Genomic DNA, 26,034 nt, shown 5'->3' with positions numbered 1-26,034 from the left:
ATGTTGCCATCAAGGCGACGTCTCTTCCTGGGACGTCCAGGCTTATTTCAGCAGGACAATGCCAGATCACATTCTGCATGGGCTACAACAGCGTGGCTTTGTAGACACAGAGTGCGTGTGCTTGACTGGCCTGCTGCCAGTCCAGATCTATCTCCTATTAAAAATGTATGGCGCATCATGAACAGGACAATCAGACAACTGAGACCATGGACTGTTGAGCAGCTGAAGTGTTATATCAAGCAAGAATGGACAAAATTTCCAATTGCAAATCTACTACAATTAGTATCCTCAGTTCCAAAATGATTAAATAGTGTTATTAAAAGGAAAGGTGATGTAACACAATGGTAAGCATGCCTCTGTCCCAACTTTTGTTGAGTGTGTTGCAGCCATCAAATTCTAAGTTTGTGTTTATTTACAAAATACAATTAAGTTGGTCAGTAAAACTATTGAAAATCTTTTCTTTGTACTTTTGTCAGTTAAATAAAGGTTCACGTGAATTAACATATCACAGATTTTTGTTTTTATTGCACTTTGGAAACTATCCCAACTTTTCTGGAAATGGGGTTTGTATATGGTATACATATTTTTATTAATAACTTAACTTTGAAGTAGAGAGGGTTCCAGCAAATTCTGACCATGATCACTGACCTGATGAACTCCAGTAACGTAGGGGTAGGGATAAAAAGGATTCAAATGTGACTCTACCTCATTCACCTTTCATTCCCATTGACTTCACCAACATAAACTGCTCCGTTGATGTGGAGGGAAGTTGCTTTCGCTTTATCCTTTGAATTCTGCTGAGCAGTTTGAGTGGAAGGTGCGCAGTGCATCAGTCAGTGTGTCATAATCGAGTAATTGCTGCTTGATGATACTGTTCATGCAGGATAACTGGGGCATCTTCTGACCAGTTTGGATATGTGTTATCTGAAAATGCAAGAAGGTGGCTGTGAATAATCAAAAGCTGGCTGTTACCCAGAAATATGTGTAGTCAATAGCAACTTCAACAGATTTGGACAAGCAGAATCAGAATCAGACTTAATATCATTGGCATATGTCATGAAATTTGTTGTTTTGGGTAGCCGTACAGTACAATACATAATAAACCTATAAATTACTATAATATATACATATATTAAAATATTAAATTGCATAAGTAGTGGAAAAAGAGAGTAAGAAAATAATGAGGTAGTGCACATGCATTCATTATCCATTCAGAAATCTGGTAATGGAGAAGAAGCAGCTATTCCTGAAGTATTGAATATGTGTCTTCAGGCTCCTGCATTGCCTCCTTGATGGTAGCAATGACCAAAGGGCATGCCATGGGTGATAGGGGTCCTTAATGAAGGATGCCTCCTTTTTGAGCCATCGCCTTTTGCTGGGGATGGCTTGATGCTGGGGATCCTTGATGCTGGGGAGGCAAATTTGCAATTTTCTGCATCAAGATAGGAAATGAGAAAAACAATCTTCTGACAAGTGAAACACGTAATTTTGAGTGTACTTTTGTATGTAATTTTGAGTGTAAGTTTGAGCTGCAGAAGATCGTGAACACAGCCTAGCACGTCACACAAACCAATCTTCCGTACTTGGACTCACTTTACATCGCACGGTGTCGGAGCAGTGCTGCCAGGATAATCTAGGACACGACCCACCCAGCCAACACACCTCTTCCCTCCGGGAAAAGGTTCAGGAGCTTGAAGACTCATACGGCCAGATTTGGGAACAACTTTTTTCCAACTGTGATAAGACTGCTGAACGGATCCTGACCCGGATCTGGGCTGTACCTTCCAAATACCCGGACCTGACTTGCGCTACCTTACTTTCCCTTTTCTACTTTTTATTTTTTATGTATGATTTATAATTAAAATTTTTATTATATCTACTATCGATTTGTACTCTAGGGAGTGCGAAGCGCAGAATCAAATATCGCTGTGATGATTGTACGCTCTAGTATCAATTGTTTGGTGACAAAGTTAATAATAATAATAACTTTGACCGATTATTTTTATCTGCCTCTCATTCTATCAAAATTAAGATGTGCATTTTAAGAATACTAAACTACTTCCCCTTATTTTTGTTCTTATTTTATCTCTAGGGTTTTCTTGTGTATTCAAGACCAAAGAATGCTTGTGAACCTATTATCTCCCCACCAGTAATGGAAAACACCTCTGTCAATTTCATTGTTCTGATTAGAAGATTTGACTGCAATTTTGATATCAAGGTAAGTTACCATTGGGACTTTCAAAAACGTTTGCGTGGATTTTAACTGGGTTTAAGTTCACTTGAATGTTTCCAGTTCAGCTTTTGATGATCACATGAACACCATATAATGTAGTCAGGTTAATGAAAAACCTGACTGGTACTGTGATAACTGATATGTACCTTCAGTAAGCATATTGGGCTGGGAAATGGGGCAGAAAATGCTTTGCAAGTGGAAAGTCTTTCTCAACTAGATGTATCTATCACTGGTTAATGAAATGCTGACCCAAAGAATTCAGCCTGCCTGCCTACTTGACTGGGAGTGATTTTAAATGCTGACTCGTAAAGAGTATTTCGTAAGGAGCTTCATATGGCAGAACACAACTGTGTGCTCACAGGGACAATTTTGACATCAGTTCAGTTTGTGATTATGAATTGTTGTGTGTCCTACTGGAAATGTACCTGTAAAACAAAATAGTGGTACTGGGTATGAAAGGCCATCTTAGTAAAGACAGTTGCACAGAGATAGATCACTAATAAAATTGCTGCACTTACCAGTTGGAAGTAAGGCATACATGCAGTCAAGTCTGGAGAAAGATTTGTATTGCTTTATTCTTGTATGCTTTTTTTTGTGTACATCAATCAGATTCTTAAATTTTAAGCATGAGATTCTGCAGATGCTGTAAATATTGAGCAGCAAACCCAAAATACTGGAGGTCAGATGCCAGTTAAATATTTAAATCTAAACCCAAATATAAATGCAAACACATACTATCTTTGACTTCCTTGGTTTAAAGTAACTTTGTCATTCAGTGAATGTTCTCATACATTCAAAAATCTGTCTTATCACCAGAAAAACATTGACACTTGTAAATGTAACATGACTGACAAATATGGCACACAACCCTTGGAGTTAGAAGTTTAGTTCATTCAGCATGTGAGTGCTTGAATTGTAAACAGATTGTGCAAGGAAGCCATTGTGTATTTAATATTTCAGTAATACTTGAGTAATATTGTAAATATTTTGTTTGACTACTTATTCTTTGTTTAAGTAATTCATTTTATGTAAAATTAAGTGAATGGTATACGTCATCATGCCATCACACTATTTGAATGTACCTCACTAAAAGTAAAAAAGAAAATGTAAATGTTCTCCAGGAGAGGGGGAAGGGGAAGTAACCTGCTTAATTTGCCCTATTTGAATTCTTCCCCTTTGTATCAGTCATTTGCCCATGCTCTCTGCTTTCTATAATGTATTACAGCTATGACCAACATTTTAAAATTACAGGGCAACAGAACTAATGGAGAAATGTAGCATTAAAAACAGGCCCTTCATCCCAACTCGTTCTTGACCAACTAATTCAAGATTGTTTAATGTCATTTCCAGTACATAAGTGTAATGGAAAAAAATAATTGTTAGTGTGGATCTGATGCAGCACAAAAAAAGATGAAGGACACAATCATAAAAAAAACAATATATGTAAATACACAAGATAGATTGTTTGTATGTATGTCTATGAAGTGACCCTAAGCCCAGAGCTGTGCGAACATAAGGTGACTGACAGGAAATGATGAAGTAATGGTGGTTGGGGGTGTGTGGAGTGGTGGTTTATTGGGTGGAGGTGTTGGTTAGCCTTACTGTTTGGGGAAAGTAACTATTTTTGAGTCTGGTTGTCTTGGCGTGGGTGCTACATAGCCTCCTACTTGATGGGAGACAGACAAAAAGTCCATGAGCAGAGTGGGTGGGATCTTCCGTGGAAAGGCCCCTTTCCAGCACCTTTCTGCATTTACTGTATGTCCTTGTTTCCTTGTTTTTTTTAAAAAAATGGCAACAATTGAAACTACCATGAAGAAACCTACATGGACAGGATCCAATGATCCCTATTTAACTTTGAGTGCATGCTGCCAACATCTAAGTACATACTGCATATGTCACCATATATAACCCCGAGGTTTGTTTCCTTGCAGGTATACTCAGTAATCTGAGAACCATAATAGAATTAATGAAAGTCCGAATCCTTACCCTAACCTAAGCCCAACAGGGCAGTCAAACAACTAGTGTACAAAAGACAAATAGGAACGAAAAAAGGAATAATAATATTGATATGTAAGCAATAACTATTAAGAGCATGAGAAGAAGAGTCCTTGAAAGTGAACAGGTTGTGTGAACAGTTCAGTGATGGTGCGAGTGAAGTTATCCCCACTGGTTCACGAGCCTGATGGTTGAGGGGAAATGACTGTTCCTGAACCTGGGTGATGTGAGCCCTGAGGTTCCTGTACCTTCCCAATGGCAGCAGCAAGAAGAGAGCATGACCTGGGTGGTGGGGGTCCTTGATGGATGCTGCTTTCCTGTGACTGCGCTCCAAGTAGATATGCTCAATGGTGAGGAGGCTTTATCCATGATGGACTCGGCCATATCCACTATTTTTAGTGGGATTTTCCATTCAAGGGCATTGGAATTTCTATACCAGGGTGTGATGCAGCCTGTCAATGTACTCTCCACCACTTATCTATAGAAGTTTGTCAAAGTTTTGAATGTCATGCTGAATCTTTACAAACTTTTAAGAAAGTAGAGGTGCTGCTGTGTTTTCTTTGCAATGGTACTAGTGTGCTGGGCTGAGGACAGGTTCTCTGAAATGATAACACTGAAGAATTTAAAGTTGCTGATCTTTTCCACCTCTCATCCCCTGATGAGGACTGGCTCATGGACTTCTTGTTTCCTCCTCCTGAAGTCTGTAATCAGCTGCTTGGTCTTGTTGACATTGAGTAAGAGGTTGTTGTTGTGGCCTTCTCTACATTGGTGAGACCCGTCATGAGTTGAGGAACCACTTTGTCGAACACCTCCGCTCCCAGTGCCCCATCATATTAATTCTGATTCCTATTCCCATTCCAACACGTCAGTCATGGCCTCTTCTTCTGCCACAATGAGATCACCCTCACAGTGGAGGAGAACACCTTATATTCTGTCACCCATCACCTAGCTTCTTCTCCTCTCCCTCCCCCCCCCCCCGATCTTTTTATTCTGATATCTTCATCTTTTCCAGTCTTGAAGAAGGATCTTGGCCCGAAACATGGACTATTTGTTCATTTCCATGGATTTGCCTGGTTTGCTGTCTTCCTACAGCATTCTGTGTGTTGCTTTTGTGTCTTCTGCCTGATGGGAGAGAGGAAAAGAGAGAATGTTCACCATTGGTGGGGTTACTGAGACAGTGAGAAGTATTAAGCAGTCCTTGAAGGGGAGGCTGATTCCTGTGATGTACCGAGCTGTGTACACAGCTCTGTGCAGTTCCTTGTGGTCATATGCAAAGCAGTTTTTGTACCAGGTCCTTATGGCTCCAGATTGTATGTTTTCTCTCAGTCCATAAGAAATAGGAGTAGTATAATGCCACTCGGTCTATTGACTCTGCTCTGTCATTCCATTGTGGCTGATTTGCTATCCCTTTCAACCCCATTTTCCTGCTTTCTCCCCGTTACCTTTGACGCCCTGACTAACCAAGAATCTATCAACCTCTGCTTTAAATAATCCCAGTGATTTGGCCACCACAGCCACACATGGCAATTAATCCACAGATTCATCACATTCAGGCTAAAGAAATTTGATCTCGCCTCTGTTCTAAATGTATGTACCTTTATTCTGAGGCCATGGTGCAACGATTAAAATTTTGTAAGGGTTGACAGAGACAATAAATTTCTTTTGCCTCCTGAAGTAGAAGCATTGGTGAACTTTCTTGGCTGTGGGTTTTGAAACTGTCAACCCTTAACCTCAGCACTGTTGATGTAGAATGGGAAGGAAACTTAAAGTGTTATCTTGGGGTTGCAGTTGTGAATTTAACAGATCTATTGTAAGGCATTTTGGCCAATCTGCATTTTGTTTCCTTGATAAATGCGGGAAGACTTTATTGTCCTGGGCATTACTTTGCTGTAAGATATGTTTGGTACCCTGGATAGAGAGAAGAGAGAAGCTGAAAGGTGGATGTTGTATTGAGCATTTTATTCCAGGACTCTTTTGCACAGGAGATGCTGTGAGAACTGTGGTTTTTGATATGGACAAATCAGCCAGGTCATAAGAGTCATAGAACACGACAGCACAAAAGCAGGTTCTTCAGCTTGTATAGTCCATGCCAAAATATTATTCTGCCTTGTCCTGTCAACCTGCACCCAGACTGTAATCTTCCATCATCCCACCCAATCATGTATCTATCCAAACTTCTCTTAAACTTTAAAATGAAACCTGCATCCACTGCTTCTGCTAGCAGCTTGTGCCACGCTCACGCCACCCTCTGAGCAAAGAGGTTCCCTCTCATGATGTGGCCTCTGTTGGCCGTGGTTGACCATGGGTACTGCGCCTCTGGTAGTCACTGGGAGTGGTCTCTCCAGGGCAGAAGTGATATGGAGATCCGTCTGTTGCCCATTGCCACCCTCTCCATGCCGATGACAGGTCCGAAGGAACGACGGAAGTCGGTCCAGTTTGATGCCAGCAGCATCGCAGGAGTTGCCGTGCCGGTGCTGGGTCCAGCAGTCAGCCACCTTCGGGACTCTGACTCCAAATTTTTCCTCGGGGTTCACTCCCAAAGCCTTTCCCATGAGCGAGTATAGCCACATGGCAGCAGAGGTTTGAAATTGGAGTTTTCCCTGGATGTGGTTAACGAGCTCCATCTGCCCAGAGCAACTGGTTTTAAGGTGCCAGTGGTCCACCTTTGCCCCTTCTCCTGTCAGTGAGAACGGCTCCATTGGGCATAAGAACTATGCCACACGTGAAGGCCAGGAGTTGGACTTGGTTGTCAGAGGCTGTGTGAGACACACGCCATGAAGAGCATTTGTTTAACAGTAGGAGCTCATCCCCACTACCACCCTTCAGCCTATGAATACCCATGGAGCCTCTCATGGACCCTTTAAACATTTCACCTTTCACCTTTAACCCCTGACTTCTGCTTCTAGTCTCACCCAGCCTCTGTGGAAGAGTGTTTTCTAGAAGCTGGAAGAAGGTGCTTTGTAGCAGCATCATCATACCAGAGTTGTTTGAAATACTGGATGATGTACTGAAGATTGTGGAAGGTGAGTGGGCAAAGGTGAAGATAACATCTTCCTTGGAGAGCTGATTGCTGAAATGACAATTGAGATTCACAGTCTGGACCAATTTCTGTATCCTTTTTTACTTGTTTAACAAAATGTCAAAGCAATTTAATGATTCCATAATGTGTTTTCAGTCAGGGAAGTCTGATCACTTACTGTGACTGCTCAGTAAAATTGAACTTCCATTTCAGAGAATGAGAGTGCAATATTCCCTATAGCAAGTTAGCCGCATTCATTGAGTGGATGCAAATTACTGTTTTCACATAGATGCACATTCAATGTTTCAGTTTCTGATCCCAAGGGAGCAGTGAATCCCAGAAAAGTAATTGGTGTGAGAAGAGTGAGAACCATTGCTTCCTCTCTGTGCTCGAACACCTTTTACTCTGTGGTGTGCAAAATTATCTTTTTCAGGCTATCCATAATATGGAATGCATCAAATTTATATTTTAAACTGAAATGCCTGCTGAAGTTGTTTAGCCTTGTGATGATGTCTGTTGAAAGGGAAAAGGTTAATGTGTCACCCATACATCGAAACATCGCGGATTCTCCATCTTTGCAGCATGTGCAGTAGGTCACATTTCTAGTGGTTCTCTCTCTTTTAATAAATTTTATATTCCACTAACAGATCCCTTTTAGTTCTAATGACTTACTACTTCTACTGAAGGATTTTACGACTTAATTACAATGGCCGAAAAAAGTCGTTCTGGTATTAAATTAAGAAGCGGCAAGACTTTCCCTGAAATGGAGTAAACAGAACAAACAAAGAAAACAGAGGAACCTGTTACACTAGCGGGAATATTTTCTTCAATACAAGACATGAAGTCGGAATTCGGATCGCTTAGCATTAAAATTGATAAACTGACCGATTCAAACGGGAAGCTTGAAAAAGCTATTTCTATGATTCAAGACTCGCTGAAAAACTTGAATTCTCAACTTCAAACACTTCAGCAGACTACAACCCAAATTGAGAGCGAGCATGATTTATTCAAGCAAACTATTAAAGATCAAGGAATGAAGATATCTTCAATGGAAAAGAAAATCAATGAAATTACCTCAGAACTATCTAAAACAAAGAAAAGAATGGTTGATTTAGATAGTAGAGGGCATCGGAGGAATCTGCGTATTCTGGGACTGCCTGATAATACTGAAGCTGGCGATCTGTTAAAATTCTTTTCAGATATGCTGTATTCACTTTTCAATGAGACCGTCGAAATTAGTCCCTTAATCGACAGAGCCCTCAGAATTCCATTCTCTCGCCGTTCAGCCGAATTACGTCCTTGAGCAGTTGTACTTTCTTTGCATTATTACACGACTAAAGAAGCTTTTCTTCGAGAAGCCAGAAAGAAACGGACATTACTCTTTAATTCTTCACACATTCGTATAGTTGAAGATTATACCCCCGAAATCTTTGCCGAAAGAAAGAAATATCGAGAAGTTATGAGTGAAATTAGATTTAAACTTCTCCTTTCGCTTTCCAGCAAAGCTGATAATTTTTCCTGAAAAATCTCAACCATTGAGAATCTACGAGGGATGGGAGTGTATTAAAAATTTTAAAGTTAAGCCTACTGAATAAAATATTAAAGTTACATTGATTATTCAATAGCCAATTTTGAAGTATCTGCTGTATGAGTTGTTTATGGAGCTTTTGAGTTAAGTACATGTTATACCTTTTCACTCTCTGGTATGGGATGTGGTTGATTTAATTTTTAAAAATCTTATTAATAATTATTACATATATAACTGGTTTGTAGGGAACCTTTATAGTATTGTATTTTAGTGGTCCATGTAGGACCTGTTGTGTATTAATCTTTTTATTTTTTTTATTTGTTTCAATACTTATAGTTTTAGGTCTGTTATATACATATATTCATTTATTTTTCTTTTTCAAGAGAAAGAATATTCCTTGTAACATTATTTGCTCAGATTTATTCCTTCTTTTGAATATGTGTTTAAGCTACTTCAGCTGAATCTAAGATGGCCGTTGTTGATTATGTTTTTATTAATGTTAGACACAACATTATAGTAGTTTAATTCTGTTTGTGCCTTTTATTATGGCTATTTTCTGTGGGATTTTTGCTTTTTTATATATATGGAGCTGCAAGTTGGAGAACAGGATTAAAGGTGATTAGTTAGCATGGGACCAGCCTATTGGTTTCTTCCTTTCTATCTATTGGGAGGTGGGAGGGGTCTATTAGAGTAGGTTTTTTTCTTGATTGGGCAGTTCTTTTGCTGGATTTCTCTTTCGTAAATGCGTCACTCCTTTTGGTTGTACCCGCGCCTTTTGGTTTAATCTCTACTTGCGTAACATTTCTTTTATATAATATCAAACTCAATTTTAAACATGGATGTTAATAAAATTAATTAAATATCTTGGAATTGGAATGGTGTCAATCATCCCATTAAGCGTAAAAAGATTTTTAAGAAATTAAAAACACTTAATGCTGATATTTTGCACAAGAAAATCATATATGAAAACAGGATGGGGATAGATTTTTTCGCTTTTGGAAAGGGCCTCTTTTCACTCATTGTCGGATAGTAAAACAAGAGGCGTCTCTATATTTCTTAGTCCCCAAACCCCTTTTGTACACCTGAATACTACTACTGATTTGATTGGAGGTTATTTAATTGTCACTGGTTTGTTATGCGAGCAAAAGGTAGCTCTGGTGTGTGTATACGCACCTAATGTAGATAATTCTGATTTTTTTAAGAAACTTTTTTCAGAGTTACCGATTCTCAATGAATATAAGCTGATCATGGGTGGTGACTTTAACTGTTGCTTAAATCCGGCGATTGACAGGTCATCAACCGATCTGTCACTTCCTAATAAAGTGGCAGCTTGTATTAACTTTTTTTTATTAGAATATGGCCTTGTTGATATTTGGAGATATAAACACCCCAATGATAAAGATTTCTCCTTTTTTTCACACGTCCATCACAAATATTCCCGAATTGATTACTTTTTTTAGATACACATCTGTTAAACTCCGTTGTTTAATGTGCATATGACATCATTGCGCTTACAGATCATGCGCTTTAAAGTTAACCCTTAAGCTCCCAGATAGATTTTTGAAAATCTCACATTGGAGGTTGAACCCCGTTTTGTTACAGGATCCAGCTTTTGTTAATTTTATTAAGGAGCAAATTTCTATATTTTTTGAATTTAGTACAACTGAAGGAATATCAAATCTGGTTATATGGGACACCTTGAAATATTTTCTTTGGGGACAGATAATCTCATATTCAGCAGCCTTGAGAAAGAAAACTAAAGCGGAATTGTCAGTGCTTATTAATAAAATTAAACAGATAGATAAAGCGTATTCAGTTAAACCTACTGAAGACCTATATAAAGAAAGGGTTGATCTTCAATCACAGTATGATTTACTTCTGACCTTTCCCATTGAACAGCAAATTTTTAAATCTAAAAGTTTATTTTATATACATGGGGAAAAATCTGCTAAACTTTTAGCTGGTCAGTTAAAGGCTGGGATGGTCAGAAGACAGATTAGGTCCTTATAAAATTAGTAAGATATTTATGGACTTTTATTCTAATCTTTATAAATCTGAATTCTCTGATAGTAATATCACTATGAATAGATTTTTGCAAAGGTTAAACATACCTCAAATTTCAATTCAAGATGCTGATATGTTAGATGCACCTATTAAACAAGAGGAGATATCCTCTATGCAATTAGGTAAAGCTCTGGGACCAGATGGGTATACGGTAGAATTTTATAAGACCTTTCATGAAACGCTTATACCACATCTTCATCAAACGTTCACTGATTCTACATCTTCTGGGAATCTTCCTAAAACTTTTTATGAAGCACTAATTTCACTGATTCAAAAAAAGGGAGACCCACTGGAATGTGTATCCTATAGACCTATTTCTTTACTGAATGTAGATTTTAAAATCCTCTCTAAGATTCTAGCAAATAGGCTTGAGAGTATCTTGCCTAATGTTATCTCAAATGATCAAACAGGATTTATTAAAAATAGGTACTCACATTTTAATATTTGAAGATGATTAAATATCATTATTCCCCCTCAACCAAAGAATCTGAATGTATTGTATCTTTGGATGCCTTTGATAGGGTGGAATGGCCTTATCTATTTCAGGTTTTGAAGAGGTTCAATTTATCTCCTGGATTAAATTGATTTATCATGCCCCGGTAACAGTGGTTTTAACTAATAATCAAAAGTTTCCTTACTTTAGATTATATAGAGGTACCCGTCAGGGCTGTCCCCTTAGCCCTTTATTATTTAATTTGGCTTTAGAACCACCTGCTATTGCTCTTAGGGATTCTAATTCTGTGCAGGGTATTAGGAGAGGGGATAAGTTACATAAAATTTCGTTATACGCGGATGATTTATTAGTTTACATGTCAAATCCTAAGAAATCTATTCCTTCTGTGTTATCTATATTTATGGAATTTGGTACTTTTTCTGGATATAAACTTAATTTACATAAAAGTGAATTATTTCCTATAAATAATTATTTTGATTATTATGATCAAATACCTTTTAATATTGCCAAAAACCATTTTACTTACCTTGGTATCAAAATTACAAAAAATTTTAAAGACCTATATAGGTATAACTTCTTCCCTTTAGTTGAATATACTCAACAGGTGCTTTCCAAATGGTCACCTATGTTGATGTCATTGATAGGTTGAATAAATGCTATAAAAATGGTTATTCTACCGAAATTTTTATATATATTTCAAGCAGTTCCCTCTTTTGTTCCAAATAACATTTTTTGATAAAATAGACTGTCTGATTTTGTCTTATGTTTGGAATAATAAAAGCTCCAGAGTAAATAAATTTTTATTGCAAAAGTCAAAAAAAGATGGAGGACTGGCTTTACCAAACTTTAGAATTTATTATTGGGCAATTAATATTCGCTATATTACTTTTTGGATTTGTGGTATAGACGATCAAGATCGCCCTTCATGGTTACAGCTGGAGGAAAATTCAGTAGTGAGGTTTTCGTTAGCTTCTTCATTAGGAGCTCCTCTTCCCTTTCCATTCTCCAGAATAGGTAAACAAGCTCTTAACCCTATTGTTAAACATACTTTAAAAATTTGGTTTCAATTTAGTAGATTTTTTGAATTAAATGATTTTTTACTTTCTAGTAATGTTTATTCTAATTTCTTTTTTAAATCATCAACTTCGGATAAGGCTTTTCTAACATGGAAAATTAAGGGAATAAAAACTTTTTTTGATTTGTTTTTACAAGACTATTTAATGTCTTTTTCACAGTTAATGGATAAATATGATATCTCCAATACACATTTTTTTCAGGTATCTACAGGTTAGGAATTTCTTACGTGATTTTTTTACCAAATTACCCCTTGATCTGCTCTTCAAATTTGGCTTATGTTATTTTTCAGTTTAAACCTTTTCAAAAACGATTAATAGCTATCATTTATAAACAGTGAATGAATGCTCACACATCACCTAATGATAGGGTTCAACGCTCCTGGGAAGTAGAACTTCAACATTCACTCTCAGATAACCAATGGAGTAAAATTTATTATTTAGTTAATAATTCATCTATCTGCGCACGCCATATTTTAATTCAGTTTAAGATAGTACATAGGACCCATATGTCCAAAGATAAATTGGCACATGTTTTTCCTAATATAATGCCCTATTTGTGATAGTTGTAATGCAGAAGTGGCTACTCCCTAACCCATATGTTTTGGTCATGTGTAAGTTTAAATAATTTTTGAGGGATGTGTTTGGAATATTATCTAAAGTTATAGATATGGATGTTCAATCTAATCCACTTCCAGCAATTTTTGGGATCTTCCCAGAGGAAGCAAGCAAAGTGTCTGCCTCGGTCCAACATGTGATAGCTTTTTCAACTTTACTGGCTAGGAGAGCTATTTTGCTACACTGGAAAGAATCTAACTGACCCACTGTTTTCTATTGGCTCTCCTCCATCATGTCATGTTTAAGCTTGGAGAAAATTAGAAGCCGGACATTTGATACATCTTTTGATTTTGAACAAGTCTGGCGACCCTTTATTCAATATTTTCACATGATTTAATTTATCTTTTATGTATTTTTCATTATTCTCTTTGGAGTATATCCTTGTCCATGAAGGTTCGGAGATGACTGGAAGGATGTGTTTTTTTCCTCTCTCTTTCTTTTTTAAGTTTATCCTCACTTGGACTGCCCAATCTTTCTTTTCCTTTCTTTTTTTTTTCTTTCTCTCTTTTTTGTTTTAGTTTAGTTAGTGGGGTTTTTCTTTCTCTATCAATAAAATTTTCAGTTTTTTTTTACGATTGCTATGAGGAGTTGTAATTTCTCTCTGACCATTGTATATATAACAGCATAATATATTACCTATTTGAGTTTGATATTATATGCTTTTTGTCTTTAATATTGCTGTTTATATGTCTTTTATATTATCTACTTGTTAAACTCCTCTTTCGATTTGTATTTGTATATTCTTTATTTGAAAATCAATAAAAAAGATTGAAAAATGAAATAAAACATCGCAACTTACAAACCCCATTTCCAGAAAAGTTGGGATATTTTCCAAAATGCAATAAAAACAAAAATCTGTGATATGTTAATTCACGTGAACCTTTATTTAACTGACAAAAGTACAAAGAAAAGATTTTCAATAGTTTTACTGACCAACTTAATTGTATTTTGTAAATATTGACAAATTTAGAATTTGATGGCTGCAACACCCTCAACAAAAATTGAGACAGAGTTAAAATAAGATTGAAAAGTGCACAGAATATTCAAGTAACACTGGTTTGGAAGACTCCACGTTAAGCAAGCTAATTGGTAGCAGGTGAGGTATCATGACTGGGTATAAAAGTAGCATCCATCAAAGGCTCAGTCTTTGCAAGCAAGGATGGGTCGTGGCTCACCCCTTTGTGCCAAAATTCGTGAGGGAATTGTTAGTCAGTTCAAAAGGAACATTTCCCAACGCAAGATTGCAGAGAATTTAGGTCTTTCAGCATCTACAGTACATAATATTGTGAAAAGATTCAGAGAATTCAGAGACATCTCAGTGCGTAAAGGGCAAGGTCGGAAACCACTGTTGAATGCGTGTGATCTTCGAGCCCTCAGACTGCACTGCCTAAGAAACCGTCATGCTACTGTGACAATTATAGACACCTGGGCTCGGTAGTACTTCAGAAAACCATTGTCACTTAACACAGTCTGTCACTGCATCCAGAAATGCAACTTGAAACTGTATTACGCAAGGAGGAAGCCATACATCAACTCTATGCAGAAACGCCGGCGAGTTCTCTGGGCCCGAGCTCATCTCAGACAGACCGAAAGATTATGGAACCGTGTGCTGTGGTCAGATGAGTCCACATTTCAGCTAGTTTTCAGAGAAACGTCGAGTTCTCCATGCCAAAGATGAAAACGACCATCCTGATTGTTATCAGCAAAAGGTGCAAAAGCCAACATCTGTGATGGTATAGGGGTGCATCAGTGCCCACGGCATGGGTGAGTTGCATGTATGTGAAGGTACCATTGACTCTGAGGCGTATATTAGGATTTTAGAGAGACAGTTGTTGCCATCAAGGCAACGCCTCTTCCCGGGATGTCCATGCTTATTTCAGCAGGACAATGCCAGACCACATTCTGCACGGGCTGCAACAGGATGAATGTAGAAACTCCTTTCAGTCAGCAGTGAGAATTGAACCCTGATCAGTGATTGCTAGCACTGTGAAGCATTTGCACTAACCACGAGGGTATATTATCTATACACCCTCAGTGGCTTCTTTATTAAGTACACCTGTACACGTCCTCGTTCATGCAAATATCTAATCAGCCAATCAAGTGGAGGCAAATCAGTGCATAAAAGCATGCAAATTCAGCTGTTGTACAGACCAAGTGTCAGAATGAGGGAAGAAACGTGGTCGAAATTACTTTGACCGTGGAATGATTGTGTCAGACAGGATGGTTTGAGTATCTCAGAAACTGCGGATCTGCTGGGATTTTCATGCATAACAGTTGCTAGAGTTTACAGAGAATGGTGGGGAAAAACAAAAAAAAATCTAGTGAATGGCAGTTCTGTGGGAAAAAATGCCTTTTAATAAGTGGGGTCAGAGGAGAATGGCCAGACTGGTTCAAGCTGACAGGAAGGTGACAGTAATTCAAATATTCACAGATTACAACAGTGATGTGTAGAAGAGCATTTTTCAATGCACCGCACTTTGAATCTTGGTGGATGGGCTACAGCAGCAGAAGACTATGAACATACACTCACTCAGTGGCCACTTTATAGTGTACAACAGGCAGCTGATAAAGTGCCCACTGAGTGTACATATTGTAATGCTGACATTTCACATATCCATCTAAATATCTTTCAAAAATTAGATATATAAGTCATTTCTTCTGTGTAGAAATGGCTCTCTTCAAATCTGTGCAGTATTTATCTGTAATTGCATCTGCTTACTGGCACCCTGTGAACTAATGATACAGAATATTGCACTCTCTTTCTTTGAAATAAAACTTTAGTGTTCTCAGTATGTGATCAAGCTTTCTCTGTATCTCTTTGCATGTAACTGTAAACAGATTATGGAAACAATCATTTGAACATTTTGCTAAATGAGTCATAAAGGAAAATGAAATGGCCTAGACTCTGTATTTCAAATATGATTACAACAATCATCCCTCTAGGGAATATGTTTTCTCCATCTTTTGCCACACCATCTTCTGTGATCAACAGAACATCTTCTGGCATTTCTGACATCTGCATACGTTTTTCTTTGAATTTAGTACCACAAGCAGGCTATTCTACTCCATGAGCCTGTTCAATGAGTGATTACCAGCTCATCTTAATGAGCCTACCACCTTGGCTCCATGTCCTTTGCCCTACGAAACTCAGTTCAAAACCGAGAAGTAACTTGAATCTGCTCTAATTTACCTACTGGAGCAACAGGTCCACAGCAGGTGCCATCTCAGTATCTCTTCACTTAACCCTGGAACATCTGGACGGCAAAGATAAATACAGCAGGATGCTCTCTGTGAACTCCAGTTCAGCATTCAATATCATCCCATCAGAACTAATCAATAAGCTTCAAGACCTTGGCCTCTATACCTCCTCTTTGCAATTTGGATCCTTGATTTCCTCACTTGTTCAGTTTGGCAACATCTCCTCCACAGTCTTCATCAGCACAGGTCCACCTCAAGGCTGTGTGCTTAGCCCTCTGATCTACTCACTTCACACTTACTCACAACTGAGTTGCTAAGCACAGCTCCAACACCATATTCAAATTTGCTGACGATGCCAGTTGTAGGGTGAATCAAAAGTGGTGATGAATCAGGAGGGAGATTGAAAACTGTGCAAAAATTCGGCATGACATCGAGAACTTTGATAAATGTCTTTTGATGTATGGTAGAGAGTATATTGACTGGCCTGGTATGGAAACAGCAATGCCCTTGAATGGAAAATCCTACAGAAATTAGTGGATGTGGCCTAGTAGTCCAGCATGTGTAAAGCCGTCCCCACCATTGTGCATATCTACATGAAGCATTGTCACAGGAAAGCAGCACCGCTTATTACATGCTCTCTTTTCAGTGCTGCCACCAAGGAGGTGGTGCAGGAGCTGCAGGACTCTCCACCAGTGATTACCCCTGAACCATCAGGCTCTTGCAGCAGAGGGGATAACTTCACACCCCATCACTGAAATGTTCCAACGACTTGTGGGCTTGCTTTCAAGGATTCTTCATCTCATGTTCTTGATATTTACTGCTTGCTTATTTTTTTTTATCTTTGTATTTGCACAGTTTGTTATCTTTTGTACGTTGGTCATTTTGTCTGACCTGTTGGGTGCAGCCTTTTATTGATTCTGATATTTCTCTTTGATTTACTGAATATGCAGGAACATGAATCACAGGGTTGTGTAAGGTGAAATATATGTACTTCGTAATAAATTTACTTGGAACTTCGTTAATTTAAGTGGCATCCACTGTTCTTTGTGGGAAAGCATCCACACTTCTATCTGCTTTGCATGAAGTAGCATTTCCTAATATCTCCCATAATCTCCTGGTTCAACCATGTTGATGCCACAGCCAAGCAAACTCACCAAGGTGTCTACTTCCTCAGAAGGGTAAAGAAATTTGGCAGGTCCCCATCAACTCTTAGCACCGTCGAAAGTACGTCAAGCATAACTGCTTGGTTTGGCTACTGCTCTGTATGTGGCCACAAGAAACTGTAGAGCATTGTGGACACAGTTCAGCACACCGCAGGATCTAACATTCCCTCTATCGATCTTGGTTATACTTTTGCTGTCTCAGTAAAGCAGCCAGTATAAATAAGGACCCAACCCGCCTCTCCAATTAGGCAGAACATAAAAAAGCTTGAAAGAGGGTATGACCAGGCTCAAGGACAGCTTCTATCCCACTGTTATCAGACTCTAAAATAGTAGACCTCTTACACAATAAGGTGGACTCTTGGCCTCACAATTTACCTCATGATGATCTTGCACATTATCATTTACTTGCATTCCACCTTTGGTAGCCTTTACATTTTCTTAAATTTTGTTGTTGTTTACCTTATTTTAGCATAACACAGTGTAGTGATTTGATCTGTATAAATAGTATGCAAGGCAAACTTTTCATTATATATGTTGGTATATGTGATGATAACAAAACCAAATGCTTGTCTGACCATGCACTTCCCAACACTATATTCCACCTTCCTCATTTTTGTACATTCCTCAATCTAAGACCTCGGCATACTCCCCGTTTTCTCAGTACTACCTACCCTTCCACCTCCCTTCATATCATCTGTAAATTTGGCCACAAAGTCATCAATTCTGTCATCTAAATCATTGACATATAAGTTGGAAAAAAAGTGGTCCCAGCACTGACCACTGTAGAACACCACTAGTGACTGGCAGCTGACCAGAAAAAAGCCCCCCTTATTACCACTCTTTGCCTCCTGCCAGTCAGCCAATCTTGTATCCATGCTGGTATCTCCTGTAATACCATGAGCTCTTGTTAAGTAGCCTCACATGTGGCACCTTGTCAAAGGCCTTCAGAAAATCCAAGTAACCAACATACACTGGCTCTGCTTTGTCTGTCCTGAACATTTCACAACAATAATGCCCCCTCAATGAAACCATGCTGACTTTCGCCTTTTAAAAAAAAATCCTGAGTTTCCAAGTACCCTGAAACCTCGTCCTTAATAGTGGACTTCAACATCTTCCCAACCACTGAAGTCATCCTAACTGGGCTGTAATTTATTTTTTTTTCTGCCTCCCTTCCCTTCTTAAAGAGTGAAGTGATGTTTCAAATCCCCAGTCCTCTAGAACCAGCAGGTCTGGCAGCATCTATGGAGAGCAAGAATGAAGGGGCTTAGACCGAAATGTCAACTCTTTATTCCTCTTGTTAGATGCTGCCTGACCTCCTGAGTTCCTCCAGCAATTTGTGTGTGTTCTTCAAAGGATTATGTGGTTTCTTTTTACATTTCTAATAGAGCAGCAAACAAAATGGAGTTCATTTTTTATTCAATTACTTCAAATGTCAATTTCAGAGACTTTCCTCTCATGAAAACAATTCATTCTCTTTTAATTAATTGTTTGTGTGCAAAGACTGTGTAAGAGTTATTTGAGTAGAATAAATACTGATTAAATATTAATGATATGAGATTACACTGGTGTTTTAAATGATCCATGACTTCGTTGAATAGGATCTGTGAAACACTTGAAAAATCAGTTCAACATGGTAACCAGTATGCTTAGCCATGAAAGTGATAATGTTCTTAAATTATTCAGCATGATTGATATTAGATCTTGAGCAGAAATAATATATTAAATTGTTTTCATATTACAAGACCATGATTACTGTAATCAACTGCTACTATTAGCATTGTATTAATCTCAGTTCTCAGACTATTTTATGGTTCTTATTACATGTAGTTAAAATCTAGGGTAGTGTACTTTCATATAGAGTTGTCCTATTTGAAATTATTTTTTAATCAACCACGTTGCCTCTGTGTTTGGTAGGTCGTTGATTGTTGATGTCAAGGCCGGTTTGTTTTAGAAAAGGTAAAGAGAGATCACAAGGATATATTCTTCCTCTCTTTTTCCCTTATGTTACCTTGACTCCTCAAACACCCTCTGCCCAGTGCTTCAGTGTATAGAGTCTGACTTCTAGCCAGCCTCCCTCTCTCAACCTTATGGAAGTTTCTTTCTTTTTCAATATTTTTATCAATTTCTTACAAAAAAGAATACAAAGTACAGGACAATATATATCACATATCAATTACAATATATTTGAATCACATTTATAGTCTCATTATCCCATATTCATGTAAATTAAATTGAATAGTAATATTGAAAACTACTAATTTTATTATACAAAAAATATCTAAACCCACTACCAAGAAAAGCTGTTTGGTAAAGAAAGTAAAAAGGAAAATAATATCCTTATCATATAGTAAAACAGATTAGCCAACATCTGTACTTGATAACAAATCAAAGATTTTGAAAATTAGTCAGAAAAGGTCCCTACAATGTTAGAAAGTCTTGTCTTGATTCAGAAATTGAACAGCGATTCTTCTCTAAATTTAAGTACGGCATAACATCGCTTAGCCATTGAGCATGAGTTAGGTGGAGCAGCATCCTTCCACTCAAGCAACAATGCCCTCCTAGCTATAAGAGAGATAAAAGCCAAAATGTGCAAATCAGGTGTCTCCAAGATAATATCTTCCTCCAACAATACCGAATAAGGCAGTCAAAAAGGTTGGTTTAAAATTTACTTTTAAAAAGTACAGAAAAAGTTTGAAATACTTCCTTCCAGTATTTCTCCATTGTTACATCTGTCACAAAAGGGAGATATATCCGAATAAAAACGAGACAGCTTACCTTTAATCATGTGGGCCCTATGGACCATTTTAAATTGTAGGAGGGAGTGATGGGCACACAATGATGAGGTATTAACCAATTTAAAAATGTCATTCCAAGTTTCCTTAGAAATTGAAGTCTGTAAATTTTATTCCCAGAGATTTTTAGCGTTTTTCATTCCCAACAACAGACCATAAATATTAGATATTGATCCATTATGAAAAGGTTTCAAATTAAAAATTACATCTAATAAATTCTTATCAGGACTTTTAGGAAATGTATGTAATTGAGATTGCAGAAAGTCTCTAATTTGTAAATATCGAAAAAAGTGGGTTTTTGGTAAGCAATATTTAGCTGACAGTTGCTCAAACAAAAAGAGACTTCCTCCAACAAATAAATTATGGAAGCATTTAATACCCATTCTATCCTGATCTTTAAAAATTACATCAGTCATAGAAGGTTCAAAAAAAAATTAGAAAAAATGGGACTTGGAAGAGAAAATCTCAATAAACCAAAATACTTTCTAAATTGTACCCAAATCCTCAAAGTATGTTTAACTACAAAACTATCAGTTAGTTTACTTAAAAATAAAAGAATTGAGGATCCGAGAAGAGAGATGATAGGCAATTTATTAACAGAGTTAGCTTCTAAAGAAACCCAAACTGGACAGTCCTCTCGGTTGATATAACATAATTTCATCACAACTTTATTTCATTGAGTGTGTTTATTTTTCCATATGTATGAAGATACGATAGAATCAAGAGACTCAATAAAGGATTTAGGAATAAAAATGGTTAAGACCTGAAAAAAGTATAAAAATTTAGGCAAAATATTCATTTTAATAGAATTAATTCAGCCAATCAAGGATAATGAAAGGGGTGACCATTTTGATAGTGCCCTTTTTCCATAACTCAGCAGGTTAAAAAAAATTTCTTTAAATAAGTATTTATAATTCATAGTAATTGTTACACCCAAATAAGTAAATTGATTTCTTACAATTTTAAAAGGAAGGTTAGTATTAATTGATAGCAAATTATTCAAAGGAAAAAGTTCACTCTTATGAAAATTTAGTTTATATCCTAAAAACTGACTAAAACAGGAGAGTAAGGAAATTACGGAAGGTAATGAAGTCTCAACATTAGAAATATAAAGCAAAAGGTCATCAGCATAAAGCGAAACTTTGTGAGTAATATCTCTCCTTTGTTGTTCATCCTCCGGAGTCGAAGACGACCACGACTTCTAACAGGTGGAAGGTTTGTGATTGTGGGTCCGGAGGTCACTGGTGAGGCCAATCCGGGCCCTGAGAGCTCGCCCACATGTGGGACACATGAGGGTAGGTGCTGCAGTGGAAGTGGAGGTAGTTCGAGGCTTGTGAGCGGCGAGTTTCCTCTGAGCTTCTGCGGTGTGTTTGATTTCTGCTGCATACGCTCCTTTAGTGGTCCTGCTCCACCAGGTTGGGCGGTCCGGAGCAAGCGATTCCCAGCGACTGGGATTGATGTTGAGGTCTTTGAGGGACACTTTGAGGCAGTCTTTGAAACGTTTCTTCTGCCCTCCAACTGAGCGCTTGCCCTGGCTCAGCTCTCCATACAGCAGCTGTTTTGGTAGTCGACTGTCAGACATCCTGATGACATGGCCAGCCCATCTGGCTTGGGCTTTCTGTAGGAGGGTGTAGACGCTGTGGGTGCTAGCCTGCTCCAGGACCTCCGTGTCTGGGACTTAAAATACCAGTGATATCATTAGATTCTCAGAAAACATTATGGAAGTTTCAACATCTCCATGAGCTTGTACCTACCCCTTGAAGCTCTCTCTTGAGCTTGCACCCACCTAGTCACATTCCTTTGTGTATCCTGGTAAAGCAGTGCTATCATTTTTTTAAAAAATTGCTTTTCCTTTCAAATCCTTCCATGGTGCACACACGCATCTCATTTCTTAAAATGTCTCCACTATATAACCCTCTCAGACATCTGCACTCTTCTAAATCCTGCCTCTTGGTCATCCCTACTGTCCAGTCCTTCTCTGTTGAAATTGGTATTTAGCTGTTTGTGCTGTGGAATTCCCACCCAAACCATCTCCATCTCATTTTCATTTTGTGAGATGTTCTGTAAATGTTCTTTTCTTGACCAGACTTAAAGGTGCACTATTGTTGAGGATTGGGGTGGCATGGTATTCAAACTAGAGGACATGATTTGAGAGTTATAGACAATAGACAATAGGTGCAGAAGTAGACCATTCGGCCCCTCGAGTCTGCACCGCCATTCTGAGATCATGGCTGATCATTCACTATCAATACCCAGTCCCTGCCTTGTCCCCATATCCGATTCCCCTATCCATCAGATATCTATCCAGCTCCTTCTTGAAAGCATCCAGAGAATTGGCCTCCACCGTCTTCCGAGGCAGTGCATTCCACACCTCCACAACTCTCTGGGAGAAGAAGCTCTTCCTCAACTCTGTTTTAAATGACTGACCTCTTATTCTCAATCCATGCCCTCTGGTACTGGACTCTCCCAACATCTGGAACATATTTCCTGCCTCAATCCTATCAAATACTTTAATTATCTTAAACGTTTCAATCAGATCCCCTCTCAATCTCCTCAATTCCAGCGTGTACAAGCCCAATCTCTCCAATCTCTCTGCGTAAGACAGCCCTGCCATCCCAGGAATCAACCTAGTGAATCTACGCTGCACTTCCTCAATTGCCAGAATGTCCTTCCTTAAACCTGGAGACCAAAACTGTACACAATATTCCAGGTGTGGTCTCACCAGGGCCCTGTACAAATGCAAAAGAACATCCTTGCTCTTGTATTCAATTCCCCTTGTAACAAAGGCCAGCATTCCATTTGCCCTCTTCACTGCCTGTTGCACTTGCTCATTCACCTTCATTGACTGGTGAACTAGGACTCCTAGATCTCTTTGCATTTCTCCCTTACCTAACTCGACACCGTTCAGACAATACTCTGCCCTCTTGTTCCAGCTTCCAAAGTGGATAACTTCACATTTATTCACATTGAATGACATCTGCCAAGTATCTGCCCACTCACTCAGCCTATCCAAGTCTCCCTGTATTCTCCTAACGTCCTCTTCGCATGTCACACTGCCACCCAGTTTAGTATCGTCAGCAAACTTGCTGATATAGTTTTCAATGCCCTCATCTAAATCATTGACATAAATCGTAAAGAGCTGTGGTCCCAATACAGAGCCCTGTGGTACCCCACTAGTCACCTCCAGCCAGTCTGAGAAACACCCATTCACTGCTACCCTTTGCTTTCTATCTGCCAAACAGTTTTCTATCCATGTTGAAACCCTGCCCCCAATGCCATGAGCTCTGATTTTACTCACCAATCTCCTATGTGGCACCTTATCGAATGCCTTCTGAAAATCTAGGTACACAACATCTACTGGCTTACCCTCGTCTAACATCCTTGTTACACCCTCAAAAAACTCCAACAGATTAGTCAAGCATGATTTGCCCTTGGTAAATCCATGCTGGCTTGGCCTAATCCTATTTCTGCCATCTAGATGTGCCACTATTTCGTCCTTAATAATGGACTCGAGCATCTTCCCCACGACTGACGTTAGGCTAACAGGGCGATAGTTCTCCGTTTTCTCCTTCCCTCCCTTCTTGAAAAGTGGGACAACATTAGCCACTCTCCAATCTTCAGGAACTGATCTTGAATCTGAGGAACATTGGAAAATGATTACCAATGCATCTGCAATTTCCTGAGCCACCTCTTTTAGAACCCTCGGATGCAGACCATCTGGACCCGGGGATTTATTAGCCTTCAGTCCTACCAGTCTACTCATCACAGTTTCTTTCCTAATGTCAATCTGTCTCAATTCCTCTGATATCTTATGACCCTGGCCCATCCATACATCTGGGAGATTGCTTGTGTCCTCCCTGGTGAAAACAGATCTAAAGTATGCATTAAATTCTGTTGCCATTTCCCTGTTTCCCATAACAATTTCTCCCAATTCATTCTTCAAGGGGCCAACATTGTTCTTAACTATCTTCTTTCTCTTCACATAGCTAAAAAAGCTTTTGCTATCCCCTTTTATATTCCTGGCTAGACTGAGCTCATACCTGATCTTTTCTCTCCGTATTGCTTTTTTAGTTAAGATCTGCTGTTCCCTAAAACTTTCCCAATCATCTGTATTCCCACTCATCTTAGCCCTGTCATACTTCTTTTTCTTTAATGCTATACAATCTCTGACTTCCTTTGTCAACCACTGTGGCCCCTTCCCCCTCTTTGAATCCTTCCTTCTCATTGGAATGAACTGCATTTGCATCTTTTGTATTATGCCCAAGAATATCTGCCACTGCTGATCCACTGTCTTTCCTGCCAGGGCATCTGCCCATTTAACTTTGGCCAGCTCATCCCTCATGGCTCTGTAGTCTCCTTTATTTAATTGCAACACTGACACCTCTGATCTGCCCCTATCCCTCTCAAATTGTAGATAAAAACTTATCATGTTATGATCACTACTTCCTAATGGCTCCTTTACTTCAAGATCACTTATCAATTCCTGTTCATTACACATCACCAGGTCCAAAATAGCCTCGTTCCTGGTTGGCTCAAGCACAAGCTGTTCCAAAAATACATCGACACTCCACAAACTCCCTATCCTGGGGTCCAGCACCTACCTGATTCTCCCAGTCCACCTGCATGTTGAAATCTCCCATAACGACTGCATTACCTTTAGCACATGCCAATGTTAACTCCCTAATCAACTTGTACCCAATATCCACGCTACTGTTTGGGGGCCTGTACACAACACCCATTAGGGTCTTTTTACTCTTACTGTTCCTCAGCTCAATCCACACAGACTCTACTTCCCCTGTTCCCAAGTCACCTCTTGCTAAGGACTGAATCTCATTCCTCACCAACAGGGCCACCCCACCCCCTCTTCTCATATTTCTGTCTCTACGATAGCACGTATACCCTGGTACACTCAATTCCCAGGCCTGATCCCCTTGCAGCCATGTCTCCGTTATCCCAACAATATCGTAGTTCCCCATTTTCATCTGAGCTTCAAGCTCATCTGTCTTATTTCTGACACTACGCACATTCAAGTATAGAATTCTTAGCCCATTCCTCCTCTCTTTGCTTAAAACACTGTCTACTGTACCTAACCCAGCTCCTTGAACTTCCATCGGGCAAATTGCACCCTGAATTTTGATGACCTTCTCAAGATCACCCAAACCTTGTACACATTTAACCCCATGCACCTTCTGACCAACCCTCTGGATCTGGATCCCTGCCCCCTGCACATCTAGTTTAAACCCCCCCCGAGCAGCACTGGCAAATACTCCTGCAAGAATGTTAGTACCCCTCCGGTTCAGATGTGGACCATCCCTTCGAAACAGATCCCAATGTCCCTGGAACAAAGACCAATTATCCAAAAACCTGAACCCTTCCTTCCTGCACCATGCTCTCAGCCTCGTATTAATGTGCATAATCATTCTATTCTTCACCTCACTCGCACGTGGCACAGGTAGCAATCCCGAGATTGTCACCCTGGAGGTCCTGCCTTTCAGCTTCACTCCTAACTCCCTGAACTCTCTAAGCAAGAACCCCTCACTCACTTTACCTACATCATTGGTCCCTACATGGACCACTACATCTGGGTTCATGCCCTCACTCTCAAGAATAGCCTGCACCCGATCTGAGATGTGGGGCAGATTAGGGGGCAGAAGTTTAAGGGAAACACGAGGGGGTATTTCTTTACTCAAAGAGTGATAGCTGTGTGGAATGAGCTTCCTGTAGAAGTAGTAGAGGCCAGTTCAGTTGTGTCATTTAAGGTAAAATTGGATAGGTATATGGACAGGAAAGGAGTGGAGGGTTATGGGCTGAGTGTGGGTAGGTGGGACTAGGTGAGATTAAGGGTTCGGCACGGACTAGGAGGGCCAAGATGGCCTGTTTCCGTGCTGTGATTGTTA

The 26,034-nt window shown here is 39.1% G+C and overlaps 1 protein-coding gene across 1 annotated transcript in view; it reads left to right on the top strand.

Moving 5' to 3' along the window:
* Window positions 1–26,034, top strand: part of rnf13 (ring finger protein 13) — a 269,744-nt gene that overhangs the window by 112,344 nt on the left and 131,366 nt on the right. The window contains exon 4 of the mRNA XM_059993239.1: window positions 2,093–2,218. Coding sequence (XP_059849222.1) covers window positions 2,093–2,218 — 126 coding nt within the window. The remainder of the gene's footprint in view (window positions 1–2,092; window positions 2,219–26,034) is intronic.

The sequence above is a fragment of the Hypanus sabinus genome, chromosome 2 (assembly GCF_030144855.1).
Source record: "Hypanus sabinus isolate sHypSab1 chromosome 2, sHypSab1.hap1, whole genome shotgun sequence".
Taxonomy (NCBI): Eukaryota; Metazoa; Chordata; class Chondrichthyes; order Myliobatiformes; family Dasyatidae; genus Hypanus; species Hypanus sabinus.
This window is presented reverse-complemented; position numbering and strand designations above follow the sequence as displayed.